The 13232-nt window shown below is 42.2% G+C and overlaps 1 protein-coding gene across 3 annotated transcripts in view; it reads right to left on the minus strand.

Moving 5' to 3' along the window:
• ATP2C1 (ATPase secretory pathway Ca2+ transporting 1) overlaps positions 1-13232 on the minus strand; it is a 97229-nt gene that overhangs the window by 7706 nt on the left and 76291 nt on the right. For 2 of the 3 annotated variants that reach the window (XM_058657102.1, XM_058657103.1), the window contains 8 exons: positions 12052-12102; positions 10620-10786; positions 9396-9464; positions 7890-8006; positions 7032-7179; positions 6480-6575; positions 3505-3646; positions 2280-2404 (listed from right to left, as the gene is read on the minus strand). In XM_058657102.1, the coding sequence (XP_058513085.1) occupies positions 2280-2404; positions 3505-3646; positions 6480-6575; positions 7032-7179; positions 7890-8006; positions 9396-9464; positions 10620-10786; positions 12052-12102 (915 nt within the window). Of the gene's footprint in view, positions 1-1627; positions 2405-3504; positions 3647-6479; positions 6576-7031; positions 7180-7889; positions 8007-9395; positions 9465-10619; positions 10787-12051; positions 12103-13232 lie in introns of those variants that run through there. The other variant, XM_058657104.1, reaches the window with a different exon arrangement.

Below are 13232 nucleotides of genomic sequence, written 5' to 3' on the forward strand. Positions count from 1 at the left end.
ACTCTCTAGGCACTAAATGAATGTCTAATGGAAAGACAACTGACCCTTCCATCTAACTTCCTGGGTGTGGCATATATGGAAGATGCACATGAACTGTCATGTGACAGAAACAGAAAACAGGGCCAAGTTCCTAAACCTGTTTATACTTTGCCGCCAATTCATCTGAGATATTAAGTAGAACCGACACTCATGGTACTACATGGAAAGGACAGAACTTAAATTTAGAAAGACTATGAATGCAACAGATGTATCTTGCGTGAGTAAGAACTATAATAAAGACATGTCCTCATCATAAAGGTGTTTAGTAATATTAAGTAAAACCCATATCGTTTGGGGGAGGTAGGGAAATTGTGTCATTCTTGGGTCTGCAATGTCCAGCAAAATCTGCTAGGACACGCTTGGCCCTGTTTATTTGTGGCTAGTTTTTAAGCATTTGAGAATTGTATATGAATTATTTAGTAAATAATTTCATTAGTAGCTGAAAAGCAAAAAATCCAAATGTATTAGTGCTGCTGAAGACTATCAAGTTCCAGGATCAGCAAATAGGATGCCAATTAAAAACACAGATATTTAGTTAACATATGTAGGTCATCCAAGACATTCTATAGAAAACTGAAATCTGCGTCTGTACATAAACTTTAACTCCTTTTTAATCAAGCAGTTTCCCTGACTTCAAAATCCTTATGGATAATTTTAATGCTAACACCCCAAGTGGGAACTCGTTAACTTATGAAAAGAAATCATTTATTTTTACAGGTTAAAAAAATAAACAAAAGGATGGGTACATTTATTTCATAGGAGTCAATCTCTAAACCTAAACTGCAAAGCACAAGATTCACATGCACTCAGACTATGTCACAAGAGTCATCGCAGAATTCAGGGTGAGACGCGGCCAGTGCAGGCGGGGGCCACAGTGCCTGCCAGGTGCCACCTAGACACAACACTGCACAGTGCTACTCAGCCTTGATGTCTCAGCGCCCTGCACTGGTACAATAACAATAAATATTGTCTCTATCAATGAAAGTATATCAGTGCTAACGCTTGCAGATTATTACTGGATAAATGCTTACGAGCGGTTTATTCTCCTCTTTATTTATAAAAACTGATGGCATTACACAAAACAGATTCATCTATTTCTCCAGCATATCCAATAAAAGAGAAGCAACGATGTAGGCAACAAGTAGCAGGAAAAGGAGAAGGGCTGGAGCCGGGCGTGCTGCAGTCTAGGCCCAGGGGGCTGTGACCCACGGAGCAGCCCAGCACAGGGCCTCCCTCGGCTGCCCGAACTAACACGTGCTTGAGTTTGGCGTGCTTTAATTTTAGCAGCTTACACTTGTGAAAAAAATACATATACCTGAAAACATGTGGAAAAAACTCTACATAGCTGAATATTTGTGTTAGGGAATGACAAAACAATATGACAAGTATGTAATTTATATTTAACTCAAAAAGGACAAGGATGCATTAAAATAATTTGTTACAAATTCCAGCCCAATCTCCAATGTGTGTAGCTCTAAATGGTTATTTATAAATACTGCTACCCTAACGGGAAGGCCTGCTGACAGCCCTGCAATTCCCCTAGACCAGACTCTTGCCTACAAAAACAAAAAGAACCACTTACACTTACTAAGAAAAGAAAACATTTACTTCAAATTGCAGTATTGGCTTTTCAGTCACAAAAAGAAACAAAACAGTGATTTGACAGTGGTCACTTCCTGTGCAAAAAATGTGCGATACAAAAATGGGGGCACAAGTTATTGGAGCTGCTTACATGACAGGAGAAAGAAAATACAGTAGCTGAAACATGGCACATCTTCTAAAACAAGAAGAATGACTTTGAAATGACTGAATTTATTGTGCATTAGTAAGAAAGCCCCACCACCATAAATAGTACAATATTCAAAAATAAAAAAAATCTTTATCCTATCTAAGATAGATAGTGTATTTATACTGTTAGACCTCTTCAAGTGCGGAAAATGTGGTTCAGGCTTTGCCTTTTTTTTTTTAATTAAGTAATTGCCCATATGCTTTATATAAAGTTCCACTCAATTGCAAAAGCCAATTTAAATCAAAGAATATGTTATCAAAGTTGCATAATTTCATTTGGGACTGCCAGCAGGTTAAAGTCTCAAATCAAGTCTTTAACATTAAAGTTCATTTTAGTCAATGAAAAGTTAAAAAGTTCTCAAATCTTCAGTATCCTCTTGAATTTGCCCTTCTAAATGATCCTCAGACTGCAATTCCTAGCTTGCAAATAAAGAATGCAATATGCATCATACTTCCAGAAAGGACGACGGCGTCGAGCCAGTGTGCTTCCGGCTCTTCTCCCGGCTCCGTTCCACCTTCTTTATGATCTCTGCCACGACGCACACGGACGAGGTGAGACCCACGAGAAACAAAAGGTCTGCAAAGGAAACACACCCGGTCTCAAACACCTTGTTCACAGCCATTCCCCAGCTGGGCACAATCACCCTCAGCTACAACTTCAGAGGAAAGGTCACGGTATTAAACAACTCTGCCAGCGTCCCCGAGTCGCAGCAGCCAGAGCCGGGACCAGGCTCTCTGACTGCTTTGCCCGAACCCTGACTCAGCAGTGACCACAGCCCCCTTTGAAAAGCACGATTCAAGCAGGAACTACCATGAATGAGAAGGCCCATTTCAACTTTTGAAATTTCATATCAATGCATTTCATCTCAAAGCCTGAAAACGGCCCATATTTGACAACAGTTTACACTGGTTAACTCCTACCTGCTGCTGAAAAACCGCAGCTGACTCCCTGAGCTTCCAATGTCCGCAATGAAAAGGGAATATGGAATCGAAACGGCAAAATCCAACTGCTCAATTTTAAGATATTTTAACTTGGCGCAAAAACCAGTGAGGCTGCGTAAATCAATTTTGTAAACAGCAATATTAACTTAAAAACTCAAAAACTTCAGACAGCATTCCAATCAAATCAATTATCCCTTTCACTTGAATAGGGAAATCAGGTTTGAAGTGTAATACAGCATATATTTGATGTATGGTTTGTAAAACAATAATGTAGGGTTTCTACAGTCTTTATAAAATTTATGCTTTTAGGGTCAGACTTATATTTCATGAAATGAAAATGTGAAAATGAGTAAGAAATAATAACAGTAAAATATTACTATACTAACATTTTAATTTCAGAAGAACAGTCTGGCTTTCAATGAGCTTCAACTGAATTTTTAAAACACGGGAAAGCTTATTAAAAAGTCACAAACTACAATTCCTCAAAAACAAAATTTTGCTGTATTTTAGAATCACCAAAGCTGATTTCGTAACAATGAGAGTCTATTATAGAAAAGGTGCAAAGGAAAACAAAACCTAGAAGTAGGATGAAATTGAGCATTTCCACAGGAAAAAATACAATCAAATCTGTTAGTTTTTTTTACTTCATTACTTTAAAATAAAAATTTTTAGAACAAGGAGAGAATGTGAAACTTGCAGGCTAAGGACACACGCGAGAGGCCGCGCGGCATTTACCCAGGATGCTCAGGCTCTCGGTCTGGAAGACCTTCTGCAGCGGCGGGAAGTAGATGACCAGCAGCTGGCCCATGATGGACCCGAGGACGGCGTAGCAGAACATCCTGTTGCTGCAGAGCCCGATCTCCAGCACAGACTTGGTCTGTCAGCAAAGCACAGAGCCGTCATCCGGGCACCACTCAGGCACACAACTGCTTTTAAAATCATACTCACTTCAAATTTCAATAGCAGTTTCACTGAAACAATCCTATTATGTAAATACCATGAAATCTTTTAACTTTAACTGAGAATAAGTTTAGAGAAAAATTTTCAAGGAATAGATATATTTCAAGGAATATATCAAAAATAGCCTTGTTCTAAGAGGAGTGATACTCTAAATGAGATTATAAAAAGAAAGGATAGCTATTCTAGTATTTAATCACACTAAGAAATTCCGTACATATTTTGGTAAGCCAATTTTTAAAAAAGATGTTTTAACTCAGTATCTCTTTGCTTGTTGCCTTTCAAATAAATAAATTTTTGAGAAATGGAGCAGCTGGGACACAAACTAACACTCCCATGAGATGCAGCATTTCAGGTAGTAGCTTTATTATGCCACAGTGCTGTAATCACTTCTATACATTCATTTACATAGATAACCTGAAATTTTTTTCTTAATGATTTGCTGTTTATTTGAAAGGCAGAGTTGCAGAGAGAGAAGAGAGAGACTGTCCACACACTGGTCGACTTTCCAAGTGTCCAGAATGGTTCCAATCAGACCGAGCCAAAGCCAACAACCACGAGTTCCATCTGAGTCTCCCACATGGGTGCAAGAGCCCAAGAACTTGGGACCCTTTCCACTGCCTTCCTGAAGCACAGCAGCAGCGAGCTCGACGGGAAGCAGAGCAGCTGGGACTTACACCACACCGCATATGGGATGCTGGCATCTCAGGCAGCAGCATAACACACAAGGCAACAACACCCATCCCTAAAGCCCTATCTCGAGGAATGGCTCTGGTAAACCTAACACTTACAAAAGAAAAGCACAGCTACTGTTGCTTCTTCAGAATCTACTCTAGATTGGCAATAATTTACTGCACTTGGAAAGCTCTAACAAAGCAAATATAAAGATCCATGAAGTGTTTTAACACTAAAACGAGGGGCAAGACGTTGCTGCAGCACTTGGAACACCCACTTGTCATGTACTGGCGTACCCGGTTTGACTTTCAGCTATGTAGCCTCTGATCTACCTTCCTGACAATGCACACCTTTGGCAGAGGACAAGCAGAAATGGCCCAAGAACTTTAGTTCTATCACCCATGGGAGGGATTCAAATGAAGTTCTAAGAGCCTGGGCTCAGCACGATGGCTCAATGGCGAAATCCTCACCTTGCAAGCACCAGTTCATGTCTCAGCTCCCTGCTTGTGGCCTAAAAAAGCAATAGGGGATGGTCCACAGCCCAGGGGCCCTGCACCCGTGTGGGACACCTAGGAGAAGCTCCGTATGATGTGCCCATTTGGGAAGTAACCAGGGGGTGGAAGGGCTCTCTTGCATGCTTACTCTCTCACTTGCAGATAAATATATGCAAATAAATCACTATTATAAAAAGTAAAACCCTCAAGAAGTAATAAAACCTTAAGGGACAACAGGGGAAGAAAGGCAAAATTAAAATATACTAAATGCTGATACACTGCTAGAAGGGGAAGCAATAACACACATGAAACTGTTCTAAAGGAGGCAAACACCTAGCTTATCAGAACCCAACAGGTTGATCCTATGCTCAGAGAATGTTAACCTGACCCAACAGTGTAACAACATTAACAGGATTAGAAGATAAAAGGAAGCTAAGCAGGGCCAGGCCTGGTTAGTACTTGGGAGAAGATAAAAGGACAGAAGATGGAAGAAGGATGCCTATAACTGACTTCCACCTACTAGTGAAAGGTAACAAGGTCCAGCTCGCACTCTGACCTACTAGTGAAAGGTAACAAGGTCCAGCTCCCACTCTGACCTACTAGTGAAAGGTAACAAGGTCCAGCTCCCACTCTGACCTACTAGTGAAAGGTAACAAGGTCCAGCTCGCACTCTGACCTACTAGTGAAAGGTAACAAGGTCCAGCTCCCCACTCTGACCTACTAGTGAAAGGTAACAAGGTCCAGCTCCCCACTCTGACCTACTAGTGAAAGGTAACAAGGTCCAGCTCCCACTCTGACCTACTAGTGAAAGGTAACAAGGTCCAGCTCCCACTCTGACCTACTAGTGAAAGGTAACAAGGTCCAGCTCCCACTCTGACCTACTAGTGAAAGGTAACAAGGTCCAGCTCCCCACTCTGACCTACTAGTGAAAGGTAACAAGGTCCAGCTCCCACTCTGACCTACTAGTGAAAGGTAACAAGGTCCAGCTCGCACTCTGACCTACTAGTGAAAGGTAACAAGGTCCAGCTCGCACTCTGACCTACTAGTGAAAGGTAACAAGGTCCAGCTCGCACTCTGACCCACAGCATGTACAACGAAGAAGGCTGTGTCTAGGGAGGTCATTTGTGGTTACAAAAGCAAGCAAGTCTAAAACCCCCTAACTCTATTTCCTGTTATGTTGGGCAGAGGGAGACCGTTCACCATGGGCCACCCTGGCCATGTCTCCTCAGGCACACCTGGAATGGCCTTCAGGAAGCCCTCAGTCTACCACAATGAGTATCCTACCATGCCCCACAGGTCATCTCACAAGCCCACACCAAGGAGCCGCTGCCTTCTCCTGTCCCTAAGACGTCTAAAAGTCCTGTGCTGTAAGTCCAAGGCAGCCCCCTCCACTGTCATCCCGCCATGTGGAAGTGGTCCTGGGTTGTCTCCCACCAGGGACCATCTGGCCGATTCTTCCCCCTGAATAATAAAATCCTTTGCCTGAACTAAAAGCCCCTTCTCACTCTCAATCGCCTCTGAATCTTCTACTTACTCTCAGACAGTGCTCTCCCCAACTGCGTCAAGTGCAGCCCCAGAGCATACCTGGGACCTGGAGCTCAGTGCATTGAACATGTCAAAAAACACAAAGCACGTGAAGGTCATGGTCGTGTCCCGAGGGGTTATCACGTTGTCTCGCAGCTGTCAAGAAAAATAAAATGACTTCTGAATGACTGCATACCTCAAAAACATGAATATTTTCTTTCCGTTAGGATGAAATAGCTTTAAGGTATGCAATGCAGGCAGCCTAACTTTTCCATAAAGCACCTAGTGAACAGCACTATTCACGTCATGAGAGGCAAAGGTTCTCACATCAACCGCAATAATGGAGCTACAGACTCGGATTTCTCTCTTTCTCCAAATTTTCAAGTATGGATTTTTACTGCAATACTTCTCTTCAGATGTTATTCTAAATCATGAATCACAAATTGTTATTACTCCTAAAGATCAAAACAAAACTTTAAAAAAATGATCACATTTTCCACTCAAACAGCTGTCCTTACTTTCCAGCCCTCTGTGTCAAACACCGGAGTAATGAGAACCTCCATCATGGATTAACACAGCGGGGTTAGCACAGCGGCCCAGCTGGGAACGTACCTCACGCCAGAAGACAAACAAAGTCCCGCAGACAATAATTATTGATGAAACAAGTATTTTGAGTATCAAGTTTTTAGTTAAAATGCTGTCCTTCCAGTTGCGAGGAGGTTTGCGAATGATATCTTTATCCACCGGCTCTACTCCAAGGCTTAAAAGAAAACAAAAAATAACAGTAAACTACTTTACAGCTGTAAGGTCTGGACTTGCTACCTTCACATCCTGCCTAACATCACTCTCCAGAAAGCTGCATGCTTTCTTATGAAAATGAATCATCAAGAAACATGGATTATGATTATCGGAAAATAACCAACTGAATTTACCTTTTTGTCTCCTCCTTTATTTGGCACAGATTGACACAGTACTGAAAATTACCTTCCAAAATATTGTTTCATTACATCTATGCATAAGTTTATCTCTTTCCAATATGACATGAAATACACAATGTATCAACTGAAAGTTAAAATATTTTCATGCAGGAAAGAGCTAAGGAGGCAGCCTTGTCAAAGGACCAATAACACCTATCAACTCTCAGGCCTTCAACACTTTGCCCAAGTTTCCGAAAACTGACAACAGAAAACAGGTGCTAACACTGAACTCCGGGCTCTGTCCAACACGTCCAGTTCTTAGAATGAGCAAGCTGGCTGCTCAGGCACAGATCCTGCACCTGTCCCTGGCCTGCGGGTGGGTAGGCAGCACTGGGGGAAAGCTCAGACGCACACGCGTGGGTGGGTGCTCAGACTACACACATCACACCACTGGTGACACACGGTGCTGTCAAGAGTTCTAATGGGATCTGCAGATGCAGTTCGCAAACCTTTAAGCTTTGTCTTTCCAATTTAAGCAAGAAAAGACTAATACCTCTGAGCTGGGGGTCCATCCATAATAATATTAATCCACAAGATCTGCATTGCGTTGAGAGGGTTAGGAAAGTTCATTAATGTAGCCAAGGAGATCAAAGTCAATGCAGCTATACTCCTGTTGGGGGAAAAGCGTCACAGTAAACTTCTCTAATTTTGTGCTATCATTTTTCCACAGTGTCTGATTACCGCTGTGCTTTTAAAGAAAATCTGTGATTCAGATAATTTATGTTCAATTTTTCAAACACACAGATAAGAGGATTTCCAAGATGTTTAGACAAGTGCAAACATGAGATTAAACATACATAATAGTTAACAGTTTCAACAGCATTAGTGTCACTCAACCATGGCAAATCGTCCCCAGGTTTGACAAGATACCGGGAAGGAGCACTGGGATATGATTTAGCCCTTCTCAGTTCAGGAGTTGCTAAAAACAACCCAACTTTTTTTTCTCTTAACAACGTCCTTTTGTTTAAAGGGAATTTTATTTTTATTTACTTCAAAAGCAGAACACAGAGAGAAATTTCTCCTACCCAGTGGTCCACTCCCCAAACGCTCCAACAGCCAGGGCTGGGCCAGGCAGAAGTAGGTGTCAACACTCCACTGGGTCTTCCGTACATGGGACAGACCCAACTACCTGAGCCATCCTCAGCTGCCATCAGGGAAACCAGCAGGAGCCAGGACTGACCCACAGGGAGCGGGCCTCCCAAGCGGCTGTCAGCATCGCCCACATGACAACCTCTCCCCTCAGTAGCTGCAGATGGTTGGTTCCAAAACCTATCCCACCCCCAAAATACCCTAAATTTTAGTACGTTTAAGTCTCTCATCTCTATATTACTTCTAATACCTAATACAAGGTAAATAGCTGCTACACTATATTGTTTAAGAAACAATGACATGGAAAATCTACATGTTTGGTGCGATATACAACATTTTCCAAAATTTTTTAATCCATGGTTGGTTGAATCTGTTACTACAGAACTTGTGGATACAGATGGCCATGTGTATATTCTGAAGACAGTTCAGACATCTAATTAGCACATTTTGAACCACTTTATCATGCCATTTTTATTTTTTAAATTTATTTGAGAGGCAGGGCGACAAGTATCAATACAAAGTGTTTCCATCTATTTGTTCGCTCCTCCAATGCATGCAAAGCAGGGCTGGACCATGCCAGTCTGAAGCAGGGAACCAGGAATTTAATCCAGATATTCCACATGGCAACAGAGACCCAGCTCCTCGGGCTGACACCACTGCCTCCAGGGTCTTCACTGACGCGACACTAGAGCTGGCCAGTAAACCAGGCACCCCACCACGGGGCCGGGCATCTTCATAACCACCACTCTCTGTGCCATGTGACTTTTAGGATATAATTAATATTAGCTGTCAAAAACCTGCGTACAAACCATCCCCGCAACACTAGGCAAAGCATCAAGGCGTTCTACTTGAGTTCTATTTTTGATATAATTTTAGACAGCATATGGTGACAAACTTCTTGCAAACTTACGTGCTCAGCTGAAATCTAACGAAGTTTTTAATGTTATTATAAATCCCTTTACCCTCTTCAATTGCAGACCTAAAATTTAAATAAAGTGAGAAAAAAAATCACACGAAAATATCTACATTATAGCACTGTGAAGCTAATTCTGAAAATAAATTTCTAACTAATGTAGTAAAAATAGCATTAAAAAGAATCTGTAATTTCCTTCACATAATAAAAATTACAAAAGCCCATGATACCACTTATTTTAGCAAGGCATTCAAATCAATCCTGATAAGCCCAAACAGAACTGATCTCATTATACCGTACTAAGTCATTCTCAAACAGACAGTTCAGCGTTAAAGCTGCATGTCTTCGCACATGGGAGGCAGCAACAGTAACACTACCAACAACAGCTGGCAATGGGTCAAATCAATGCCAGGAATTCAATGATAAAATAGGAATTACAGGATCTAGCTATCTGCTGTTTGTACACACTAAGAGATTTTTAAATTAAAGGCTAGGGCATAACAACATGCATAAAATTCAAGGAAAATACATGTATTATAAGGCTTTTTCTTTATTTCATGATTCTCATACAATTCAAAATATGGGAAGAAAAAAAAAAAACCCATATCCTTGCAGGAACTTAGCACATGCGCTGAGCTGTGGGTCCCCGTAACAGGGTCACAGAGCACGCCTAGACACAGAATTAGAATTTCAATGAAATGGTTAAAGGAACTGGAGTCATTTAATAGATGATTACCAAAAACACAAGTCTCACATCACTCCCACCTGACCACAGTGAAACTGGAATTTCAAACTGATTGGAATAAATCCAAATGAAAACTTTAACTGAACGAATGATAGGTATTCAATTACAATAAATCCTATCATGAAATAAGGATTTATGTAAGTAAGTACTAATGCAAAGAAGCTGGTGTGGATGGAAATCTGATGTGCATTTCTGATCATGTCAATTTTACCAGCAAAAAGGACCCCATGAGGGTCCCTGCTGTGTGGTACTACTGCCCGGAGAAGCGGGACGCCTGGCACGTGTCAGCAGACACTTCCTTCATGACAGCCTGTCTTTCATTATGTCTGGTCCACCTATACACACCATTTCCTCCAGATCTATGTACTAGATCACGTTATAAAACAATCAAGAAATGTTGTTTATTCAATGCTCAGCTATTGCTAATGCCTTTTCAGCTGAAAAGACGAAAGAGCCTCTGACATTTGTTCACTTACATTATGGTTTGGAAGTCGTCATCCACGAGGATCATGTCTGCGGCCTCTTTGCAAACGTCCGTGCCCGTCTGCCCCATCGCAACGCCGATGTCCGCAGCCTTCAGCGCAACCGCATCGTTCACTCCGTCCCCCGTCATGGCTACAACTGACCCGTTCTTCTGTAGAGACTACGGTGGCACAGACAGGTGGAGAGAAAGATTCTGGTAAAAACATCATTCACGCAGGCGAAGGGATTTATAAACACTCAATATTTTTTCACATCATGAAGATCAGACACCGAGGCAGACATTGTAGCGTGGGGCAAAGAGGCCTCCTGCAAAGCCAGCATCCCATACAGGCAGCCAAGTTGTGTCCCGGCTACTCTACTTCGGATACGGCTTCCTGCTAATGACCTGGGAAAAAGCAACAGCATATGGCTCCAGTGTTGGAAACCTTAATGAAATGGCTCCTGGCTTAGGTCGAGCTCACCCATGGTCATCTGTGAAGATACTAGAGGATGAAGACCCCTCTGTTTCTCCTCCTGAAATAAACAAGCCTTTAAAAAAGCAGAACTAATATAGGGCTGGCACTGTGGTACCGTGAGTTAAGGCACGACCTGTGATGTAGACATCCCATATGGGTGCTGTTCCACTCTGATCCAGCCTGGGAAAGCAGCAGAATGCAGCCCAAGAATTTAGGTCCCTGTCACTCATGCTTCGGCCCAGCCACTTGGGGAGTGAACCAGCAGATGAAAGACCTATACAGTGGCCAACTGCTGTGATTAATAACTTCACTAACTACTGGATAGCTTATCAGTGTGCCATACTGAAATGATACAATCAACAAAGTGTTATACACCTGATCATGGTGCAAGTAAGATTCTAATGTATCTCACAAACTACTATGCCTGCTGACCTCACAGCCACCGCAATGGTACAGCTCCATGCACCTCTCACGTGGCTGTGTGCTTCTGGTACAAGCAAACCTACTCACTGCCACTCGTACACAAGCATGGCACATATACTACATGATCCTGGGGGATGGTAACAAACGACTATGCTTTTCTCTTAATCATACCAACAACAACAACAACAAAACAGTACCAGTTAAATTTGTGTTGTGGCCCCTCTGATGTCCAAACAATGACGCAGCTGTGTAATCTCTACATGTTGAAACTGACCTGTCCCTAACTAATGCCTGTTTGGTTTACCTCCTTGAAATAAGCACCCATAGTCTTTTGCGTGTTGTTCACACCCTTATAATATTTTTCCTAGCTTTACATTTATTCAGTTTTTGATTGCTGATATTCACATTTTGATGATCGGACTACAATACATACCCATTTTTTTCCTCAAAAAAGTTGTGAATTGCATCCTTCATCAGTCTTTCCTGCTTTGCAATACAACACAGAAGCATTTTAAACAGAGAAATTGCAGAATTTTTAGACACTCACCTTAATAATTTTCATCTTGTGCCTGGGACTAGCTCTATAAAACACTGCAACCTGTTAAGACAGAATACACCGAAGATCTTCAATATGAAAAAAACACAAAACAACAGCTTCTTATCAATCTGAGTTGTACTTAATCTGCCAGGGACGAGGCTTCAGCAATAAACATCCATCAAGACATTTAGCAACATCATTTCAAATTTGACCAAACAGCATGAAAAATACAGTCTAAACAAGCCGTTCAATTCCACCCGCACGCTCCCTGCTGAAGAGCAAGTGGCCTTACTCTTAAAATGCTCTGCTGAGAGAAAAGACCGATTCTCTGGCACTCGCTCGATCATGACACTGAGTACAGCTAACATACCCGCTGTCCGTTGTTCTGTCTGCAAGGGAGATGAGAAAGCAGGCTTCCGCATGTCTGCGGAGTCATTCTTTTCAAGATGCCAAATGTCGACTCATTCTTCCACTTCAGGATGACTCATTATCCTCTCTTCCACTGCTCATCCAAAACTGCTTAGACAAGCTCATGTTTCTAACTACATATTCAATCTTCGGTTTCAAGTTCCTGGTCTCCCAAAATCCTTTCACAAGAAAATGTTTTGTATTCTTATTTATTTCAGCTTGCTGTAACCTAGCCTTTCAATCAATCAATGAAATGCTGCCATATAGGCACACTGGGTGACCCCACGTTCCCATGACACCTTCAGCTCTGGACGCCACATGCGACTGTGCCTCCCGCTGACTGCAAGCATTCATTCCACGGACACTTTAATGTCGGCCTCACTGCCTACTCTCTCCCACAACACTCACAGTGGTTTCAACAACCTCCTAACACACCTTTCTCTGTGCTTCCAGAAGATTCACTCACAGTTTTCTCCCCAATCTGTGTCCTTCCCCAGGACTGCTCTCAGCTGGCAAGCTGGAGTCACACTTCAGAGAGAACAGAAATGGTCAGAAAATTCCCATAACTGCCATCCCTCCTACACGCATCCGGGAATCTGTTTTCCTCTGGTTATTACAGACGAGCTGAACATGCTCCTAGTGGCTCCCAAACATTCGCCTTTCCTCCCTATTAAGACCATTGCTGCAGGAATTCACCCCTCTTCAGTCCAAGTTCTTCCCTCACTGCTAAATCTTTGCTCCTGGTACATAATCTTGGTGTTACTCCATTTTGGGCACAGTTC

This window comes from Ochotona princeps, chromosome 30 (assembly GCF_030435755.1).
Source record: "Ochotona princeps isolate mOchPri1 chromosome 30, mOchPri1.hap1, whole genome shotgun sequence".
Classification (NCBI taxonomy): domain Eukaryota; kingdom Metazoa; phylum Chordata; class Mammalia; order Lagomorpha; family Ochotonidae; genus Ochotona; species Ochotona princeps.